Source organism: Dipodomys ordii, unplaced genomic scaffold (assembly GCF_000151885.1).
Source record: "Dipodomys ordii isolate 6190 unplaced genomic scaffold, Dord_2.0 Scaffold34, whole genome shotgun sequence".
Lineage (NCBI taxonomy): Eukaryota > Metazoa > Chordata > Mammalia > Rodentia > Heteromyidae > Dipodomys > Dipodomys ordii.
Window position 1 is genome coordinate 8,389,265 of NW_012267250.1, and position 20,569 is coordinate 8,409,833.

The 20,569-nt window shown below is 40.4% G+C and overlaps 1 protein-coding gene across 7 annotated transcripts in view; it reads right to left on the bottom strand.

Annotated features, from left to right (window-relative positions):
• Ank3 (ankyrin 3, node of Ranvier (ankyrin G)) overlaps nucleotides 1-20,569 on the bottom strand; it is a 292,644-nt gene that overhangs the window by 23,986 nt on the left and 248,089 nt on the right. For 3 of the 7 annotated variants that reach the window (XM_013017145.1, XM_013017148.1, XM_013017147.1), the window contains 5 exons: nucleotides 8,210-8,284; nucleotides 4,920-5,051; nucleotides 3,877-4,020; nucleotides 1,045-1,353; nucleotides 675-765 (listed from right to left, as the gene is read on the bottom strand). In XM_013017145.1, coding sequence (XP_012872599.1) covers nucleotides 675-765; nucleotides 1,045-1,353; nucleotides 3,877-4,020; nucleotides 4,920-5,051; nucleotides 8,210-8,284 — 751 coding nt within the window. Of the gene's footprint in view, nucleotides 1-674; nucleotides 1,354-3,876; nucleotides 4,021-4,919; nucleotides 5,052-8,209; nucleotides 8,285-8,898; nucleotides 16,708-20,569 lie in introns of all 7 variants that reach the window. The other 4 variants (XM_013017143.1, XM_013017142.1, XM_013017144.1 and 1 more) reach the window with 2 other exon arrangements.

The following is a 20,569-nucleotide window of genomic DNA, read 5'->3' on the forward strand; positions in this document are numbered from 1 at the left end:
TCATTTCCAGGACTTCAACAAAAATGTTAATGGTGCTTACTGCTAAATAGTGAAACTTTAATAATTTAAAATTTTTTATTTTGATATATATTGTGTAAGTAGCATGTTTGTGTTTACAGTTAGGAAATGAGAAGTGTTAATACTTATAAAAGATTTGGTCTTTTCTTATTTTAAGTGAATATTAATTACTTGCTATATGGAAAGAATAACAACTAGGGAAGAGTAGTCTTTTAAAGCCAACAAATAGATCTTTGGCATGTATCTAACTTCTTGCTGGCTTTTCAAATTTTTCGAGATTTAATTACACTTGACTTTAAAATCACTTTGCCTAGCTAGATTGGATTAAGAACCAGCTTTTAAAACAAGCATATACTCAAACTGGACTTGTAATTTAGAAAAGAAGTCACTGTTTAAAAACAAAAATCTAGGTCTGGTAAGGTGGCTCACTGGTAGAGTGCCTGTCTTACATGCATGCGGCTCTGGGTTCGATTTCCTGGCACCACATAAGCAGAAAAAAAAAGCCAGAAGTGGCACTGTGGCTCTAGTGATAGAGTGCTAGCCTTGAGCTGAAGAGCTCAGGGACAGCGCCCAGGCCCAGAGTTCAGGCCCCATGACCGGGGGAAAAAAAAATCTAAAATGGTTTAAAGGTAAGCTGTCCTGAACATTTTCCATACCTGTCATCCAGTCGGTCTAGTAACCCACCAGTTACTCTTCGAGCCTGGGCAGGGGACTCAAGGTTTCCACTTGATGTCTCGTTCTGCCAACCTGTAATTGAAGACATTTCCAGTTCTGCTTGCTGAACACGTTTAAGAATAGCCTGTACTTTTTCTTCTGTCATCTCCTCAGATTCAATTCCTTCTTCAAGTTGAATGTCTTCAAACAGACATTTGAGTTTTTCTTCCGTCATCTCCTCATCAGGACCAGATTTTCCTTTCTCCTGCTGCTCAGGGTTTATGCCTACTTTTCTAGTTTGTTTCAATGGCTCTGTTGGTTTAACATCTTTTGGGACCCCAGGCAAACTTCCGAGGTATTGAGGATACTCACTCAGACAGACATCCTCCAACTGGCTCTCATCTACATCCACTGCTTCGGGCATTTCTGTTAGAGGCACTGAGTCTTCCAGTTTGCTGTCTTCTAAGGAAGTGTCTTCTGCAGTTACCACTGGAGGTCCATCTGCTGAATGCTCTATATGTCCCTGGGAAGGCACTAGCCCATCACTCAGTCTACTGGGGGTTCTAAAGGGAGACTCTATGCTAGAGATATCACTAAAGTAATCATCTTGCTGGAAAGGGGTGGGTGGTGTGTAGTGCAACCCTGTAGGGGTTTCCAGTTCCACTTGAAGGGAAGGATAACCTATGGAAGACAGTACATTTGGACTGACTGGAATGAATTAGCATACATCAAATAAAAACACATGGAATGACTAAAATTATATCAGATATGAAAATGCACGATGAGTTACAGAATGTGGATCATTTATTGGTTTAGTTCATTAAGTAAAATAAAAAGCCAAGTGCAAACTACAATAAAATACAATATGAATTAAGGTATAGCTATTTCTATCAATTTTGGTCATTTTAATACAGTAACTTAAATATATAGATGAATTTAATTGAATATAAAGCTAGTTACCATAAATAAGACATTTATTTCATGGTCAAATTATCTTTCTAGTTTTAGCATGCAAAATTTTTACTGTGGTAGACTGAATACAGTAAAGCCACAAGAAACCAATTTGTAATTACCTATAGCTTAAAAAAAAACTATACATTTAATCAATGCCACCCAACTATAATTCTTGTTTTACAAAAAAGTTATAGGAAAGGAAAAGGAACTTAATCTTTGGAAATAAATGATTATTAGATTTTAGAGCAGTAGCACTGGGTAAAAAAAAATCTAAAAAGATGTTAGGAAAAAGGATTTAAAAAGTACAGAAAATAGAAGAGACTCCAAGTGAAGTTTTTCAGTATTGTAATGGGACAGAGACAAAAGGGATGTGGTGTCTATGGAAGGGCTTGGTGAAGTTGGTGATGGAGTCCACTTAGAACCACAAATAAAACAGACAGAAAAAAAAAGACATACAAAAAAGATAAGGTGGAAAACCATTTGCAAAGAGTTCCCTGAATATTCATGATGATGCTGTGAAACCAAGTTTATTAATTAGTCTATCCAAAAGGGAGGAGGGAGCAAATCCTTTAGTTTAAACATAACTTTGTGGGCTATAGAAGTGTTTTTTCTGCCTTAGCAGAGAGAAAAGTTAATAGTGGTCTGGTCATGGTGAGGAAAGGAGGTTTCCCAAAAGTTCATTGAAGAGGAGAGACAAGAAAAAAATGTGCATATCCTGAACTTCTTGATTTACAAACTGAAGACTAATTTTTCCATCAACCCAAGGCTATATATCAACTTAGATTAAACATTTTTTAGTTATGGTCATGATTTTCCTAAGATTAGATGAGCTTTATAATTGAGGTAAGTGAAATTTATTTCATTTCTTAACTTCCCTAAGAAAATTTATATCTTAATACAGAAAGACAACAAAAAGCCCTTATGAACTATTTTATATTTTGATTTGAAAATGTTAAAATTAAGTAACACCTCCAAGAACATAATACTGTTAGTGTTTGGTGACATTTTATTCTAGCCAGCTGTCTTAGTTCCCCCCCCCCCCCACCAATGAAAAATACTGGAAGAACCTATAAACTCGGACATTCCAATCATCAGAATTTTCTGTAACAAAGACTGATATTTATCTATGGAAAAGCAGTTTGCTTATTCATAGGATGTCATATGTAAAACAAAGCCTTGAACAGAACTCATTTTCCAAGGTTCTACACTATTTTTAAACTTAAAAAAATGATTTATTACTCATGGTATTTATCTGGACATAGATATACTTCAAATTTTCTATCATTTTGTGCAGAAACTTTACACAGTCACCTTCTAAGAATTTAAGATCTTTTCTCATATAACAAGTAGAGAATTAGAAGTTAATGACTCTTGTTACTCTTAACTTTGCTACTTAAAAATTCCTATTTTCAAAAATATCACTGTCTTCATGCCTTTATCAACATTTTCTAGACAAAATTCATTCTAAGAATCAGTTCCTAATTGTGAAGGTAAAACAAGACTATTTTGAAAAATACAGTAAAATATTTATTATGCTTTGATGGTAAAGCCTCAATCTACATATTAAAGGGAAGATGACAACATTATATAACTTAACCAAGTATATTATTGTTGACATTTATGTTTGTTGTGCTAGCAATTACACTGCCTATTAGACAGGATAAAACAGAAATTTTCCAAAGAGCAATTGGTAGAATATGAAGTTAAGATAATGCTAAATAAATAAAACTCTTTGATACATTATACTTTTCTAGTATATGTTTAAATACTTGCTCCTAGAGTGGTAATTTATCATTTTACTTGAACAATAACGTACATTGTATACATACATGTATATGCTTAAACTTGACTCAATACCCAGCTTATTTGGTAAAAATGAAATCACAATTTAGTTTCACCTATATATGAATAAATGAGGTGCAGGTTTTATGTTAAGATAAAAGAAAATTACAAGTGAAGTGCATTTTCTAGGTATTAAGCCCTCTTTCATTTGGGCAAATAAACATTAGCAGTATCAACGTCTTTCAGGTTAACTTGTACTTTCAGACTCTGTCACCTGTGTGACATAAAAAAGGCATTACCAAGTTTGCTCTGTGATCAGAGTGCTTGTTTGCAGACTCTGGCAGAAAAAAATGCTGTATAAATGAGAAATTATATCAAGCACACATCACAATTCAGTTGCTTTTAAGTGAACACCTTGTCGAATTTTCTCAAAACAATTCAATAAATATGAACACTAAATTCAATTACCATCAACAGGGTCATGGAAAACATTGTTTTCATCAGCAAAGCTTCTGGTGCCTGAAATATTCCCATAATCAAATATTGGTCCTTCTAGTAGAGTCACTATGTCTATTCGGTTAATTTTTGTCAAGACCGAAGTTAAGGCATCAGCTGAAAAGGAGAAAAAATAAAACAAAAGGTTGTGAACCCAATTAAATTTCTTTCTTCTACTCAACACACTTTCCATACAAAGGCATGGCTTTTGTACCCTCCTGGCATTTCAGCTCCTCTTTCTCCAGCTAGCAATGTCATTATGCAAACCACCAAAGAGTGCTTGCTCCTACAGGGAAGAATGTCTTTATAGGGCTCAGTCCATTCCACTGTAGTGAGGCAGACAGGCCTTAAAATACCTGCACTCCTTCTGGTTATCATTAGATACAACTTGAAATAAGTTCCCTTTCCTTTCATAATGTGAAAATAAGATATCTCCACATATAAGGCATTTTAATGAATTACTAAGTCAGTCTGACACAGGCAAGACCACAGTAACTTATTCCACATAGTGATAGGTTAGCACTAGCCTAAGTACAACACCATTTCTAACCCTGCTGGTCCTGCCCCCAACTACCTACCAAATCCAACAATACCAGAGAATTCTCTGCTGTCAAAGATAGAGCCAAATACAGCTACATGGTTCCTGTAATTGGACTAATCCTTCTCTCTGCACTTCTACACACTTTCCCATGACCATCCCATGGCATAGAAGCTAGAATTATGTTTTCATTATCATGGAGAAAATGCCAGACAAAATGAAAAAAAAAACACCCAAAAGCAAAATGCCTACTACTTTTCTAAAAAGACTCCCAAAACCAGAGCTGTAAAACATTAGCACTGAATTAAGTATAATTTCAAAAGTCTCAAGATACTTTATGATCACTCTGCTTTTACTTTTCTATATCATTAAAATTATATAAAATTTAAACTAATATTTGAATGCCTAACAACAGGCTTATCTAAAATATTGACCACATGTCACTTTGAAAGTTAAAATAATATAAATTTTAGCATACTTGTAGCATTTTTTCCATCTCTGGTAACCCATTTTTTTAATAACATGAAGCTTTGGGAAATTAAAGAATTTGGATTTTCCACACGTATCTGATTGATTTCATCCACTGAAAAATTCAGTTCCCTTGCCAGTTCTGTAAAAAGAAAGAGAATTACTAAGATTGCATATTCACATACACTTTATAAAAGTAATGCTTAACTGCTGCCAAGGAAAAAAGTTTTATATTTTAAAAAATCACTAGGATAGCCTTGGGCATTAATTCATTTTCATGTACTTGATTTTGTAGGAAACTAGTGATTAGAGTCAGGCTATGACTAAACTCTCACTATGTAATTACTTGTAATCAAATTCCTTTCAGAGGTCGATAAACATCTTTTGTTTTTGACAAAGAGGATCTTGCTCTATCCTTGTAGTTCAAATTTCTGCAATCTGAACGAATTGTATACAAGCAGTATGGTTGCACTAAGCAATTGTCTTGAAGATTACTTACATCATGTCCTACTCTATATGCCTTTCAACTTTCATGAACTCTACTCAAAGGGGTTAAATGACTGGAGGCTGTATGTAATATGTACGTAATATGCATTCACTCGAGCAAAAAACAGAAGGGAGCTAGCTTTCTGTCCATGCATACCCATATACACTCAATCTAGTAAATGTAGAGGGTCTTTGGAATGATTCATATAATCTGAGCATTAGTAGCTGCATTAGGAGAAGCAAACTTAAGACTTTTCACTATATATTCTGTGTGCCTTTCCTGTGGAAAGGGTATATGTCAAGATTATATTTCTGTAAGAAGTATTTCCAGCAACTTGATGAAATGGAGATGTTCAAGAGTCCTTATGTTTTGACTAAGTGATTTACTTCCTATTCACTGATCTTGACATGCATAGGGGTGATGTAACTTGATTTACATACAATCTACATGTTGAATAAAAGGAAATACAGTGAATTAATGTAAGGTAAGGTTTGCAAATTCCTGTGATCATGGCCTGCAGTTAGAAATACACTGTAAAAAACAGTGTTTCTAAAAGACCAAATATCCATGGAGCAAAATTTAGCATTAATTCACAGAATACACAGACACATTTTGTATTTTTTTAAAGCATAAATTAGTGTGTTGTGAGAAAAAACACTATTGGAAAATATATTGATTTATTGAGTATATAATTCATCCATTAAAAATTAGAGAATAATCTTGTAGAAAAGTAGAAAATTGTTTTTTTTTAATCAAAATAAGATGTTAAAGATGGTCTCGAGGTAGATTTAAATTTTGTTCTCTTTAATGTTTACTTTCCTAATAATCTTTATTTTAAAAAGGAGTTAATTCTTTAAAATTTTTCTATCTCTTTGTTGTGACAACACCCCTACTGTCCAAGGTTTCAGAACTAATATACTGTTTAGAGAACCAAGAATGAAAACGCAAGGATACTAAGAATCTTACTAATTTTATTGCTTTACTGGTGCTCAGTGCTGGAACCCAGGCCTGCAAGTATGCCAGACTACCATTGAGCTACGCCCTCAGCATGCCTAACTCTTAGGTCATCTCTTCTCTGAAAAGTTATTGAGATAGTAAGGGGCTATGTTGGCTTAAGGAAAAACTTAATAGCTATATTCTACTGTAAGACTGCAAGGTCCACATTTGTTCCAGTATATTATCAGATTAATGCACAATGCGAAAACACAATTATTAAGTTCATAACACCTTGCAGCAAACATTTATACATAACACATCACTGTGAACTCACATCCACCTGTAAAGGATCACTCAGAGCTCCTCTAGGCTCCTGGTTCCTAGCAGTGTACTTCTGTCCTGGGTGAATGGAGACAGGTGAGGGCCAAGTGGATTGGGGGGATAGAACGGAGGACTCAGGACATTCAAAGGAAGAAATTTAGATGAACTTGTTTCTCATTATTTACATGCATATTTTCCCTTTTAATAACCTAACTGAATGGAATGTATGTTGCTGAAAGTATGTAAGATGACATTATGTATCAATATTTTACTGAGTGCATTAAAAAATACAACCTATAAGAGTGAAAATTCCTCAAATTCTTGTGAAGTTGGAGCTGAGGGTCCTGGTATGATTAAAACTATAGAGCAGGGCTAGGAAGGTGGCTCAGTGGTAGAGTGCTTGCCTTGCTTGCACGAGGCCCTAGGTTTGATACCTCAGCACCACATAAGCAGAAAAAGCCGGAAGTAGTGCTGTGGCTCAAGTGGTAGAGCGCTAGCCTTGAGCTGAAGAGCTGAGGGACAGTTGCCCAGGCCTAGAGTTCAGGCCCCATGTCTGACAAAAACAAAACAAAACTATACAGCAGAATTGTTCAGCTCATCACAAATATTGCTTCTGAAAACAGTGATAAAATGGCTTCACAGAAGTCAACTATTTGGTAAGTTAAGCCTATTTCTTTCAGTACATATTTTTAAATCTAAATCAAAGTTTAAATACTGTCATTCCTCTTTTTTGTAAAATTACCGCTATTCTTTAATTTCAAAGTAATGCAGGTTAATCCTTTACATAAATGTGTAAACATAAAAGTGAGTCTAAGTAGCCTGTGTGCCTTTCATGAAAATTGTGACAGCTCATAAATGACTAAAATATATGTTAAGGAGGCATGGAGTTGCCTCAGAGAGCTATTTTTGTGAAGAATATAGGTTGTTTAAAAATTAGAGTTCGCCTGGCTATCTTACCAGAAATAGTATTTGGGGAAAAAAGCTAAAATTTAAATAGGATTTAATTTTACAAAATTTATATGTGAGCCTGGCGCCAGTGGCTCACACCTGTAATCCTAGCTACTCAGGAAGCTGAGATCTGAGGATCACGATTCAAAGCCAGACCGGGCAGGGAAGTCTGTGAGATGCTTATCTCCAATTAACCACCAGAAAACTGGAAGTGGCACTGTGGCTCAAGTGGTAGAGCCCTGGCCTTGAGCTGAAGAGCTTATGGTCAGCACCCAGGCCCAGAGTTCAAACCCCATGACCAACCCCAAAAACTCTATGTGTAAAAATAGTTTGGGAAGTGTGGCTCCAGTGGTGGAGTGCCAGCCCTTTAGCAAAAAAAGCCAAGTGAGAATATATAGTCCTGAATTCAAATCCCTGTGCCAGCACAAAAGGAAAAAAGTTTGGCAAAAGTATAGCATACATATCATCTCAAAAATTATCTCTGAGTAGATAGAATTATGGATAAATGTTTTACTAGTTGCTTTTTGTCTTTCAATCAATACACAAGGGAACTGCATGTGAACAAGACAAAGACATTCAATTGCTCCATCAAGAGTGGATACACTTACCTGTCCAGCTAAGTCCCAGGTGATCGGCTACTATTGCCATCCTGATATCTGTCCGTTCACATGGACTCTGTGGACCTACGATTTACAATTTCTTAATTAAAATAATCATCAAGACAGACACACTATTGGAAAATTGCTTTTTAGCAGTACTCAGCGTTCACAGAGAGACTAAGGCTAACACTATACACTTAGATGTGTCCTCATCACCTGGCTCTCTTGTTTTTTCCCCCCCGCCTACATCAGCCAAATGTCAGACTACATGGATGTTCAGAATGTAATGGGATTGAACATGCTGATAAGCTAGCTATGTTTACAACAGTTACAGAATTGTTGGGTTGGTGAGAACACCACGATGGAATTTCCACATCTGTGCTTTTACTTTGACAGAATCATAGCCATGAGCACATCAGAAATAGTTTGTTTGCCTCAAACGACACCAAGGTACATCTTCAGCATGCTTCCCTAGCTGTCTACCGTGTAGTTGGATTAAGAGGAAGAAAGAAGAGTAGATAAGACAGCACATACAGATGACAATGACAGCATGAGAAACTACGGTTAAGTCACTCCACAGGCAATCACGACAGTTCATGCACTAGAGTCTACAAGTTGGAAAGTGTTTACAAACTAGGCTGGTTCTCCGGGATGTTGAGCAAAGAGCGCTCAGGAAACCTGACTGCCTTCATTCTCACCAGTCCTCCTACTGCTCCTTCTCTCACTGCCGGCTTTTTCACTCTTTGACTTTAAAGGTGCTGCCTCTGTTTTCTTATCTCTAGTAGACTTCGTGGTTACTGAAGGCTGGCCGCCCCGGGAAGTCTCGGACAACGATGTGTTTCTTGAGGTACTTTCTTCCTCATCGGACAACTCCGACTGCATCTTTTTGTCTTCTTCAGACAGGCGATCCACAAGCTTTAAGGTCTCACCACTAATTCCCTTAAAATATTCAATGGAATGTTTACATACTTCCTTAAGCTGACTTCTCCTAACTTTAACTGTGGTGGTGGTGGTGGTGGTGGTGGTGGTGGTGGTGGTGGCGGTGGTGACATAGGTGGATCTTACCTTTACTGGCAACTTGGATGGAAGCTGTTTGGCCTTGCCTTTCTCGGGCTGCCCTTGCTTTTGTGTGGTGCATGCTTTCCTAACTGAGACTAGCTCTTCCCTGTGTGTGTGTTTTACTGGAATCCGAGACTTCGTATCTAAACACGAAGAAGTGGTAAAGGTTTTGGTTTTCTCAGAGCGACTAACCTGCTTTGTTTTACTTGCCTTCATGTTTGGCATATGGTTTGCTGGGCAGGTATCTTTTGGTGAAGTGGCTTTTATGGGAAGCTTGGATTTTCGCCTAACCCCTATTGATTCCTTTGTCTTTTGCTGTTCTCCGGGAGCTTTCTGCCTGTCTTTGGCACAGGGTCCTTGCAGTACCCCTGTCTTTTTTCCTGAGGAGCCTTTCACTGGATTAGTTTTCTCTGTGACACAAGTGGGTGCCGACTGTTCTGTCAGAACTACGTGACTTGTAATGTGATCTGTCTGGACAGTGGAAGAATCCAAATTATTGTTATTATTAAAGTTATCTTTTTGAAAATCATGTTTTTCTTGGGGCCTACTGCCCATCTGGCTAACGGTTGGATTTGAATTCACTGCCATTGTTTCGTTCTCTAAGCCCTGACCACTGGTCATCACAGCTTCCATCTTATCTGTTCCTTCTCCAGCGCCTTCTTTCTTCATGGTCATGGTAGATGCAGAAATCCCCATTTTTATAGGTGTACGCAACTTGGGGTCAACTTTAGAGGTGTTACAGGTGGCCGTGATTTTCTCCAGGGAGCCACTACTGGCTGGGCCTTCCTGATACTCTCCGCTGGTCGGGATGCTGGGGTTAGGTTCCACTGCCGTTGCCTCTACGTTTCTCTCTAGATTGTTTTCTACAGTGGTGTCCCCTGACTGTGGCTGTGGGGTGTCAGTGACCATACTTTTATCCCCTTCCCCCTGGTCCCCTGACTTCCCTTCAGAAGTATGCTCACCAATCTGGAAAAATTGGAGCCTCTCTTCAACAAAATCCCTCTTGCTCATGTCAATTGCACCACTGCGAGTCATCTCAAACATTTTCCCTTCGTGGAATGGGAAGGGGTTAGGCTCACTAGTTGGGGTACTTTCATCAGTTGGCGTTCGGGCTGGCGTTGTGTCAGGGGTTGTTGCTGGAGAGCGGTCTTCCACAGCCAGACCAAACGGCTTACTTTCCTCTTCCCTGGACTTATTACCATCAAAAACTTCATCCTCCCCTCGGTTATTAGACCAAGGGTCGAAATCTAGACCTTTGGTAGCTACTGTTTTAAAAGGAGTGGCAAATTCTTCATCTACTTTGTAACTGAAGTAAGTGTCGGGAAATACTGATCTATCGGGATGTCTGCCTTCCAGGGTAAAAAACTGGGCCCCTGATTTCTGATCAGTCTTGTCAGGAGTCCTTTCAGACGAAGAGCTTTTCGAGGATGGTTTATCCTCATCGGGGACAACTTTTCCCTCCTCCTCCTCGATAACTTCCAGTTTACTTTGGCTAAAAGAGCGATCGGCTGGCTTCAGAATGCCCTCCGTGTTCCAGACATCTTTCTTCAGTTCCATCATTTGACCTGGCAGTTTGGAATCGCTCTCTGTCAGCCCATCATCTTCATCTTGTAGGTCATAGCCATCCAGAGAGTCAATCTCCGTGGCATCAGTATCATGAGAAAATTCTGCGGTGGTAGCGATGGAGCACTCTGTGATGGACTGGTCATTGTTCCCATTCTGAGTAGTTTCATTCTGAGGGGAGTCAAGGCCAAGGCCAAATTCGTTCTCTTTGCCAGATCCGTTACTTTCCGCTTCTTTCAGTTTGGTGGAAGCCTTTTCGGCAGCAGCCTTGACTTTTGTCATTTCTTTTTGCTCATCCTCGACTTCCTTTAATTTGAAAGTGTATTTTTTAACTGGGACCGGTTGATAAACAGATTCATCATCGCTCGACTCACTGGCGTCTGCCCCTGGTGGAATGGGTGAAGGAGGCTGCACTCTGATGACAGGTTCCGCCAGCTGGTACTTGTCATGCTCATCCTGCAGACTGACTTCAATCATGTCAACCTCCCTTTCAGGGAGGTAATGGAGCTTCTTCTCTGACTCCATCTGGTCTGCATCCAGAGGTGGAGGAGGAGGAAATTCAATATAGGCAACCCTGTTTGGTTTGGGTCTTTGGATAAAGTCTCTGCTCACATCCTTAGGTGCCTCACACTCAGCGGTGCTTTCTTCCACCGTAGGCTGCTTTAGAGAGGTTGACCTGGCCATTTCCTCCTCCTCTGATTCCTCTGAAACCTCAGGGATTGGGCTGGGTTTGCCTGGTATATAAGCTATGAGCGAGTCTGGGGTCTTAGATGTGAATTCGTAACTCACTTCCTCTGAACTGGGTGTTTCTGGCGTTAAAGGGCTTTTCCCCGAGCTGTCTAGAAAAGATACTTGCTCTAGAGTATCGTCTTCTGGGCTACCTTGGGGAGAAGGAGGCTGCTTTTGCTGTCTAGTTGTATAAAAGGTCCCCCTGGTCTCTTGGACTGTTTTACATTCCTGACTGATGATTTTCTTTACACTTCCTTGCTGTATCTCCTTTTCATATTGCTTTCCCACTTGTACAAAACTGACATAAACCGGCAAGGTTTTAATCTCTTTCCCTCCCTCAGTCTGGGCTAGTGGAGCACGTTTTCCCAGTGCATCAGTAGGACTGTGGTCGAACACATCACTAGAGGGAGAGTCCTTTCCTGGGCTAAACTCTAAAGAATCAGGAGATTTGGTGGGAGAAGTCTCCGTCTCATCGAGAGGCGGGCATAAACCTACATAGCTCTGATGTTTAGAAACTGTGCTGATTTCTGAGTAAGTAACTTTTTCATCTTCTATCGAATTAAAGTGCTGGGTCTCAACTGTCTCTTTGCTCGTACTCGACTGGGACAGTTTTTGTGACAGTTCACGTTTTGGAAAGGTTGACTGCTCACAAAACCCATCGGGAATATTAGACGCCAACATTCTCCTCTCGTCAGCAACTCTGACTGGAATGTGAGACATTGCTGAGTTCTCGCTCCTCCTGGCAGGCTGGTCGAGAGCCCCGCCCACACGCTCCCCTTCTTTCACAACATATTCCCTGTATAACACTTTCTTGGAGGGAGATTTTACAGTCATTTCCTTAAGTTCTGAGAGAGAGCCATTTGTTAACAATTTGGGTTCTCTCTCAGTCACAGACACCAATTCCTTCTTTTCATCCACACTTGTACTCTCAGGGTGAGTATTATGATTCTCTCTTACACCATGCACAATTACATGTGAAAGTTTTTCTTTCTGGGACTTATGGTTAGTGGCCCCAGAACTTTCCCATGTTCTAAAGACCTTTTTGTCCCATGGTCCCTTGGTTGCTAAATCTGAGGTTACATGGCATGCCAAGTCTTTAGCCTGTTGCTCGGAAAAATAGTCAGGCATGGCTTTACTTGACATTTCAGTTCTCTGTTTTTTGACATCGTTAGAGCCAGAATCATTCACCACCGTCTCGCTGCTTTGGGCAGGCTCATCTTTAGCTTTTAATACCATGAACTCTTTTTGCGCGCACACACTTTCCTCTGAGAGGTCTATGGCCTTCTGCTGTTTTTCTCTAGCAAAAACTTGGTAGACAGGCAATTTGCTCTCCTGTATTTTTTTAACTGGGATTCGGGATTGGCCATCTGCCTTTTTTTCTTCTTGCGACAGGTCCTTGCTTTTGGCGTGTGTGCCTTGTTCAAATTTTAATCTAATGGAACTGAGTTTAGATTGTTTGAGCTGGAATCCAGACTGGGGCCCTTCGGAGGCTTTGCTATGTGTAGCACCCCCTTTAGCTTCCATGGTAGACTGGCCATCCTCACTCTGTTGGGGAAGAACCTTCTCTGGGCTGCTGGGCAGACTGGACACCTTTTTCTCCTCAGCCTGGGGACAGCCTTGTGGTCCATCAGGGCCCTGTTGCCTTGCCTTAACCCAATCATCGTTGGATGCCAACAGTTCTGTCAGTACTTTCTCAGGGCTGCTGCTGGTTGAGCTTTGGGAAGAGTATTCTTTGCCATTTTTGGGGCGTGGCTTTTTCTCTGGGGACTGCAGTTCATCATTGAGCTTCTCGGTTTTGTCCCGAAAGAACTGTGACACCTCTGTCAGTTTTTCTTCAGCCTCCTTGACAGTCCTGTCCACCCTATCTTCATACATCAACTTCTCTCTACCTCTGTCTAATCTGTCCTCAGTAAAGCGCATCCACATGGCATGTTTGGGACTACTAACATCACCAGAATAGTGCAACACTGTCACTTTATCAAAACGCTCATCTTTGGACACTTTACCTACACCATTTTCAGATACATCTTTATAGATTTTGGAGAGGATTTCTCTTTTGGGGGCAGTGGCTACTTTTTCTCTGGACCGCTTATCAGACCCCTGTAACTCTGAGCTAGGGGGTCCTGCAAGGTCTGTCACCGATTCCTCAGTATCAGAATGAGACACATCTAGCTTTTCTGAGAGAAGCATTTTCTCAGCAAACCTGTATGACTCCCCTCTTAGTTCTGACAACTCATCGTCATGGTATTCTACAGAGTGTTGACTCAAGAGCTTCAGTGTTTTATAAGAGTCATCAGAGAGAAGCTGAGCAGAACTAGGGCGGCTATCTTCTTCTTGGGACACGGGAGTGTTTACTCTGGAAGACTCCAGATAAGAAGGCAATGACTCCTCTGCAGTCAGTTCTTCTTCTTCTTGCGGACCCTGCTCTTCGGGACAAGGAAAAGCATCGTGTTTTTCTGGCAGAAAATCTTTTAGGTTAATATCTCCCCGGGATAAGTCTTTCTGATACACATACATTTCCTTTTCTGGATGCTTTTTGGTTTCTCTAATAATGACTTCAGTGGGCTCAGCTTGGTTACCTTTTTCGATGTGGACTTCAATTATACGCTCCAGTTTGGGTTTCATTTGGTTGTCCTTCTCTGCATGCTGGGCTGATGTCTCAGCAGCAGACTTGTGAACATCTGCAGACATGGCCGACTTGTGTTCAAACAGCCCTGCCAGTTCTTTGGAAGGGTCTCGCCCGGACTGAAAGGCTTTCATGATGTCATGGACTGACATGGTCTCTTCAATTCTTTCCGAAGTGCCCTCACTGCCTGGTGGGGAATGGTACACGGTTCTGGTGGTGGTGGTGATATGAGTCTCTTCTTTAACACGCATGCCTTTGCCCAACACCCGACTGTGGTCATCTTCTTCACTATTGGCTTTCATTTGAAATGCTTTCACCTTTTCTTTAATACTAGAGGTGGTGGGCTTTGGTTCTAATTCCATAAATGCGGATGAGGGCTTGGGGGACATAGGCTCCTCGGGCTGGGACTGGGGAGCATCCCCAGTGGAGGGCTCATAGCTCCTGATAACATGAACCACTTCAGTCCTTGTTTCTGTAATGACAGGAGGGATGGGAACTTCATGAAAAAGTGGTTTAGGACCAGTGCTTTCTGCGCTCTGTGGGGCTGAAGGTGTCTTCTCGCTTCTTGTTTCAAAGCCACTGTCAGACAGGGGACTTTTATCTTGGTCGTGTTGAGAAAAGTCATCAGGAGACTCTAAAATTGCATCTGTTCCAAAGAAGGAATCAGCCATTTTGCATAGTTCCTTCTCAGAGGTGGAAGGCCTCATAGAGGCTGGTGGCATTTTGAGTTTGTGTTCCTGCAAAGCAATTGCTGGCTTTAAGATTCTTTTTTGTCTCTCCTCGCCATCCTTCTTTACATCCTCAAACTTGTACTTGAAGTTGGTCAATGAGCTGTTCCCAATATCGTTGGTCAGGTAATCGATAACTTTAGTCAAGTTGTAGTCCTTTTCAGAGGCAGCTTTCGCTTTGACTTGCACTCTCTCTGGCAGAGATGGGGACTGGCTTGTGGCAGCCTGTTGCCTTGCTTCTCTTATTTCTTCTGAACTAAATTCTATCCAGTCTTCTTCGGGAGAGTGTCCTTTGTCACTCTTTGGTGATTTGGGTGGTCCTTTGTTATCTACACATACATCCTTTTTCAGGATCTCACTCACTTTCACCAAGTCTTCTTTTACTTTCTCCACAATTTTGAAAGGCTCTTCATCGTCAATTCTCCCTTCTTTGGGGAGTTCAGGTTGGAATGGCTTCTCCTCGGGCACATCTGTCTGTAGTATTGCAGTCATCCGCATGAGGTCCTCCTTCATTTCAGCCACGTCTTTTAATATCTCCTGGCTGGAAGATAAAGAAGATGGCGTAGACAGCTTAAGGGCAGAAGGTGCAAGGAACAAAGATGATTTAACTGGAGATGAAGTTCGGTTGAAATGGGGCTGGGGACATGGCTCTGTAGTCAATGTTTTAATGGGTGACAACAAGGCGGCCGCTGATTTTGTCAGTGAATTAGAGTCTGGAAATTTCTTTAATGCTGGTTCTGGCAAAACATTGACTACAGAGTATACTGGCACTGTGATTATTGATGAAGTTACAGATGAGGTAGTTGCAGCTATCGACGACCCAAGGGAAGTGTAGAGTGCACTTGCAGAAGGAGTTCTTAGAGACTGGAAAGCTGAGGGGGCTGCAGAGACGTATGACCTGAGAGGGGAAAATGGCATGGCTGTCGTGGTAGAAAATACTTTCTCAACTGTGTCCGTGGCTGCATTGACCACAGAGCTCACAGAGTTTGTAGCTGTAGAAATTTTGTCCTGTAATGTGGCAGTGGCTTTGCATCCGTTAATTAAAGTTGAAGACGATGGGTATTTCAGAGGAGAAATCGATCCGTTGACTAATGGTACCTCCGCATGTCCAGGCATCTGTTTCAAGGGTGATGAGAGAGAGGATGCCATCGTAACTTTAGCTGAGGAAATGGCATCCATGGTGGACTTAGCTGGAGACACCACTGACTTTAAAGGTGAAGATATGAGCGGTGCTGTCGATGTGATAATCGACTTAAATGGCAGACTCGAAGAATACATATTAATGTTTGATTTGGGGGAGGCAGGAGGGGTCATAGTAATGGACGACCTCTCCAAGAGAGACCCTGCTGTAGTCACAGGAGAAGTTCGAGAGGAAAATGTAGAACTGGATGCTAGCCCCTTTAAGGGTGTAGCCTCTGTGATTGTAGGAGCTCTACCCAAGGTACCAGAGGCAACTTGGATATTGTATGGAGACTGTGACACCACTGTTTTGATTGGTGAAGATATTGTCCGGAAAGATCTAATTGGAGATGCCACATCACTAATGGATTTAACTGAGGATGTAGTTGAGGCGCCTAATGTGGATTTGATTGGAGAAGGAGTCGAAACAGACCATATTGATTTTAACGGAGAGGCTGATGGCGTATTAGAGGAAGAACTTGATAAGGAAGTGAAGCCTGATTTGGCTGGCCCGGGCACTGTAATCGGCGCTGTGGTCCAGGACTGGTATGGTCTTGTAGAAAAGAATGGCTTGTATGAGTAAGTGGTGGGGAGAGATCTTGTTGCTCCTGCACTCCGTTCAACTGTTTCTTAAATTTTAAAATGAAATCAAACACAAAAATCAACAAAAATGGTTGAGAAACAGAGAGACCAGAGAAAAAAATTGGTCAGTAAACTTTGAAATATTACAAAAGCAAGTACAATTGTTTGCATGATTTTTAGGATGGAAGTAGCCAAAAGGAACAATTAAATAAAAGAAGGAAAATAAGGGTCTACAGACACAACTAATCCAAAGTTAAAAAAAAAAAAAAAGGAAAGCTAAATAAAAAAACAGAGCAATGTGAAACGGAACACAGGAAAAGCACATAGCAACCGAATAGGCCAACAATGAGAAACAGAAAACATGAGGAAAGAATTAATGAGAAAAATAACCACAATGAAAAACTCTTCCCATACTTCCTATTGACTTTCTTATGTTCTGGTGTTGAAAGATCAGTAGCTGCTCTCTTTTGCCTGTATAGGTATGTTTTGTGCAACCATAGAACTCTTAGTATTTCTAATGTTTCTTCCTTTAGAGTCTTTCCAAGATACATAAGGATTGCACCTATTTAGAACCATTTCAATATATCAGTCCATACGTTATTAAATAGCTAAAACTTTTTTTTTTAAGAAAACCACTCAAGCCTATTTCATGCAAAGTCCAAAATAACTGTTAAGAGACAGGCAACTGATGTGCAAACTGTGAAGCCACTGGATTTGAAATCTGGATCTTCCATGCACAATTCGGTTATGTTTCACACCCATAAAAAGCCAATAAGAGCAAGAAATTGTCTGAGTTGGAATTTTAAATGACAACAAAAGAAAAAAAAAGGAATGTTTGCATTTATCTTTTCCATGCAGTATATTCCTTTTGATGAGGGGAAAACAAAATGGAGTATGAAATGATTTAAAAATGCATGTGTGTACCCACACACACACTAACACACACAAAGGAAAAAAAACAATGGAAAATATGGCTCATGGTTACCATAAGCAAGCAAAGCAACTGAAAAACATCTTATCATGCGCAATGTATCATGGCAAACAAGCCAATGAGATAATACAATTTGTATGCCATTTTATGCACATTATAGAACTTTTAAAAATACTTTCACAATAGCATTTAAAAAGAAGAGTACACTTTTTCCATGAGATATGAAGTCTTGGTACCTTTTGAGACTTTAGGGAACTATTTAATACTGTACATTATAAAATACATCTGCAACAAAACATATTCATGACTATAGCTGCCTTCATTATAGATAAAATCAAATAGTTTATTTCATATTTTTTCATAATCTGCTCTTTTAATTCTCAAAAGGTATCATGGGGGAAAAATCTCAAAAGGACAATGATACTTTTAGCACCCCATACTTAAGTACCTCCAATAAGAGATGGTATGTATGTTTATTAATTTTTAAGTTGCCAATTCTGTGCGTATCCAGATTAATTGTGAGACTCACAGATGCCCCAAACACTGGAGCAGTCATGAGGCACACCTACTGCTAGGAAAGATGGACATCATAATGCCAGCATTCTTCTCACAATGGGGCAAGAAAAGCACAAACAAGGTAAGCATACTGCTGGGAACAGCAAACATGTGCTGAATCTTCTCTACTTCTTAACAAACAAACCAGGCTGGTCACAGAACTTTGGAATGCCTGCCTAGGGCTAACATTCTACGGCAGAGTTGAATACAGTTCTGGCTCCAAGAAAGCAACGGCTCAGAATAATAGTGAAACGTGAAGAGGAAATGAGACTCTCTGCTTCATCTTTTCTGCTCTTCTTCATGCTGGGCTCATCCCATTGCTACAATCCAGTCCAAGGGTGAAGATTTTCATTCCTAGTATACATTTAAAGTCAAATATTCAGAACATATCCTTATCTAGATAGAACCTATTATCCTAAAGAAAGTGGAAGAACTGAAGTAAAACTCACCTATTCACTACCTAACTAGCTATCATTCTCAGCATGAGACTGCTTAACTCTGTCAGGGATTCCTTCAGTTCAGTGATTTGGTGGGTTCAGCTCATGTCATAAGATAATGATAAAGTATCTCTCCTTTACAATGAAGGTTGGTTCCATCAGGCAAAGGGGATCTTTTGAAGCATGTCTGTGGTTTTATAATTTGCCGGAAACAACCAAATTGTCTATCAGCTGAATATTTTATGCTTCAATGGCATACACTTGAAGATACTCTTTACACCCAAGGGAGATTCTGCATGTCAGGCAGGTAGTGAACTTCAAAAGAATCTTTATTTTGTGTGTGTGTGGTGGGAGGAAGGTAGTAGGGAGAGGGGTATTGAGAGGCAAAGTGATCAGGGAAAAGAGGAACCCAAAGTTCTAACACCTTCAGAGACTAGGGCATTCTCTTAGTTTTCTTGAGTCCCTTTCTATTTCTCTGTTCCCCACCTGTGAGTGCCTTTTCATAAAACACTCTTTTCCTTCTACCAAGAGTAAAGGAAAGATGCATATAGCTTACTGAATCTAACAAAAAAGTAGCAACACTTCCATAAGTGGGAAAAATTCAATTTGACACCTCCTGGATCCCAGAAATTCAGGTATTCCCCAAATAGACTAACACTATAGGGGCCAGAATCAGTTGAAAACTTGTCTGCCTCAAGATATCTCTGACCAAAAGTAGCTGTTATTAAGCCTGTTTCAAAGCTTAAGGATATTTTATGGGATGAGATTAGGGGAAAGAGATAAAAGGTAGCCTAGAAAACCACTTGGTGAGGATCTCTAGGGTAAAATAATATTCCAGAGAAAATTTATATTTAGCTTACTGAAAAACAATCTAGCTACTCCCTCCTTCCCAATATATAGAGCACAATAGGAGTTCATATTAAGCCCTTATGTTTCTGGAAGGATTGTAGCCTTTTCTGCTAGAGCTTGGGCTGTGAAGGTGGCTCAGTGGTAGAGTGCTTGCCTTGCATGCCTGAGGCCCTGGGTTCGATTCCTCAGCACCACATAAGCAAAAAGAAAAAAGCCAGAAGTGGCGCTGTAGCTCAAGTGGTAGAGCGCTAGCCTTGAGCTGAAGAGCTGAGGGACAGCGCCCAGGCCCAGAGTTCAGGCCCCACAACCGGACCCCCCAAAAAAAAATTCTGCTAGAGCTAAGGAGTATAGTACAATTTCATTTGTTTGAATATAAAAGCTTTCCTGGGACTCCGAGCTAGATGCCAGCAGAATTACTGTAAGGCCATCTGATTTAACTAGCGAATTACTTTTAATATGTAAGTGGGACCACAGGAACAAGAAAAGGGGGCTGGGAAGGTGGCTCAGGGGTAGAGCGCTTGCCTTGCATGCCTGAAGCCCTGGGTTCAATTCCTCAGCACCACATAAGAAAAAAAGAAAAAAAGCTGGAAGTGGCGCTGTGGTTCAAGTGGTAGAGCACTAGCCTTGAGCTAAAGAGCTGAGGAACAGCACCCTGGCCCAGAGTTCAGGTCCCACGACTGGACCAAAAAAAAAAAAAAGAAAAGGCGGGAAAAGCCCCAAAATGAAGGTTTTTACTGGGTCAGTATCCATATTTCCCTGAGATTAAGTGTGACTCTTAGGGAACAGCAAGGAATATTAAGGACAAGGTAGTTTTTTGGTATAAATCCTCTTTAAAGTGAAACTTCTCTGAGGGTCAGTGACATCACTTTTTTCATCAAACCCGGCCCTGTTGTCTGTACCCCTAGCTCCCTTGGTGTAGTGGGTGATCTCCAAGGCTATGGTAATCCTCCATGGTGACCATTAGGGGAGGGAGAGAGGGAGAGGGGGGGGATATAACTGAATTAATCTATATCCTACTTGAAAGCCATTTAACAAAAAACAAAAACAACCACTGAGAAGAAAGGCTTTGCCAGCTTAGTAAAAGACTAGCCCTAAAACTGATAGGGTAATAGAGGACAGAGAGGCAAGAGG